Genomic DNA, 1,713 nt, shown 5'->3' on the forward strand with positions numbered 1-1,713 from the left:
TTTGACTCATTGACTGTGTCCTTTGCTTTACAGAAGCTTTTCAGTTTCAGGAGGTCCCATTTATTAATTGTTTCTCTCAGTGTCTGTGCTGCTGGGGTTATATTTAGGAAGTGGTTCCCTGTGCCAATGCGTTTAAGTGTACTTTCCACTTTCTCTTCTGTAAGGTTCAGTATGGCTGGCTTTATGTTGAGGTCTTTGATCCATTTGGACTTGAGTTTTGTGCATGGTGATAGATAAGGGTCTATTTTCATTCTTCTACATGTTGATATCCAGTTATGCCAGCACCAGTTGTTAAATATGCTTTCTTTTTTCCCATTTGATATTTTTTTCCTTCTTTATCAAAGATCAGGTGTTCGAAAGTGTGTGGATTGATATCCAGGTCTTCTATTCAGTTTTAAGGAAGGAATTTTAAAAATAAAACATTTGAAATACCAGCCTGAGAATGTAGCTGTGTGACATATCAGCAATAAAATTTGAGTGATATTGTTTGGGATATTGAAGCTCTATGACTTCAATCAGTGAATATGGGAAATTAAAGGATTGTTAGCATTCTGCAGTCATTTGGTTAGAATAAAGTCTAGGGCCTAACAAGTTTGAACCACACATCTCTCTTCCCTCCCTTCCTCATCACATTCCTATTTTTAAAAGTACAGATCTGACTTCCTTAACAATAAGAAAAAGCTTCTAGAGTCTAGTGATGACACCCCATTAGGATATCATGTGTACCCAATGGTTATTCAGTTTTGTGTTTATGAGTTTGTATTGCCTGTTTAGGTGTTTTTCCTTCAAAGACAGCTGTACCTTTTTAAGATTGATGAATACATGTGCCAACTTAGAATTATGATTTGGTGATTATTCTCATTATTCCGTTTTCATTTTCAGGCTTTTGGAAGTACTATTGTTATTAATCCTGAAAAAGATAAAACCATGGTTCAAGAATTGTTGGACTTTAAAGATAAAGTTGATCATATAATTGATACCTGCTTTCTGAAAAATGAGAAATTTATCAATGCTATGAAAGAAGCATTTGAAACATTCATTAATAAAAGACCAAATAAACCAGCTGAACTGATAGGTATGTTTCACAATCTTAGAACATTTACTGCCGGGCGGTGGTGGCGCACGCCTTTAATCCCAGCACTTGGGAGGCAGAGGCAGGTGGATCTCTGTGAGTTCGAGACCAGCCTGGTCTACAAGAGCTAGTTCCAGGACAGGCTCCAAAACCATAGAGAAACCCCGTGTCAAAAAACCAAAAAAAAAAAAAAGAACATTTACTCTGAGGTAAAACCATATTATACCTATATCTTACATGTTTGATGTTGCTTAGGTAGTAATACCAAGTCTGAAATTGTCTCTAAGGACATGGGTGTAAGATATAAATTCCTTCAAGCTAAATAGATTCTCAAAGCCTTCGTGTTCTATCTTTGTGAGATAGAACATTGGACCCTGTTTACTTTTAGTGAGCAAGCTTGATTCTGTGCTTTCCAAGCCTAAGGTGATTTATAAATGGGGCAGAGTACTATTTTCTAAAGGTCTCTAGTTACAGCTACAGGAAAAGGGCCGCTTGAAATTTAAGTAATGTTTAAGATTGCTGACCATCTGTAAAATTTCTTTTTTTCTTCTCTCTCTCTCTCTCTCCCTCTCCTCCGCCTTCTCTGCCTCTTCCTCTTCTCTTCTCTCCTCTCCTCTCCTCTCCTCTCCTCTCCTCTCCTC

At 37.4% G+C, this 1,713-nt stretch overlaps 1 protein-coding gene across 1 annotated transcript in view; it reads left to right on the forward strand.

Moving 5' to 3' along the window:
- The window catches only part of Cul4b (cullin 4B), a 113,184-nt gene that overhangs the window by 95,313 nt on the left and 16,158 nt on the right, over nucleotides 1–1,713 (forward strand). The window contains exon 14 of the mRNA XM_013350462.2: nucleotides 883–1,075. Coding sequence (XP_013205916.2) covers nucleotides 883–1,075 — 193 coding nt within the window. The remainder of the gene's footprint in view (nucleotides 1–882; nucleotides 1,076–1,713) is intronic.

This window comes from Microtus ochrogaster, chromosome X (assembly GCF_000317375.1).
Source record: "Microtus ochrogaster isolate Prairie Vole_2 chromosome X, MicOch1.0, whole genome shotgun sequence".
In the NCBI taxonomy this organism is placed as follows: Eukaryota; Metazoa; Chordata; class Mammalia; order Rodentia; family Cricetidae; genus Microtus; species Microtus ochrogaster.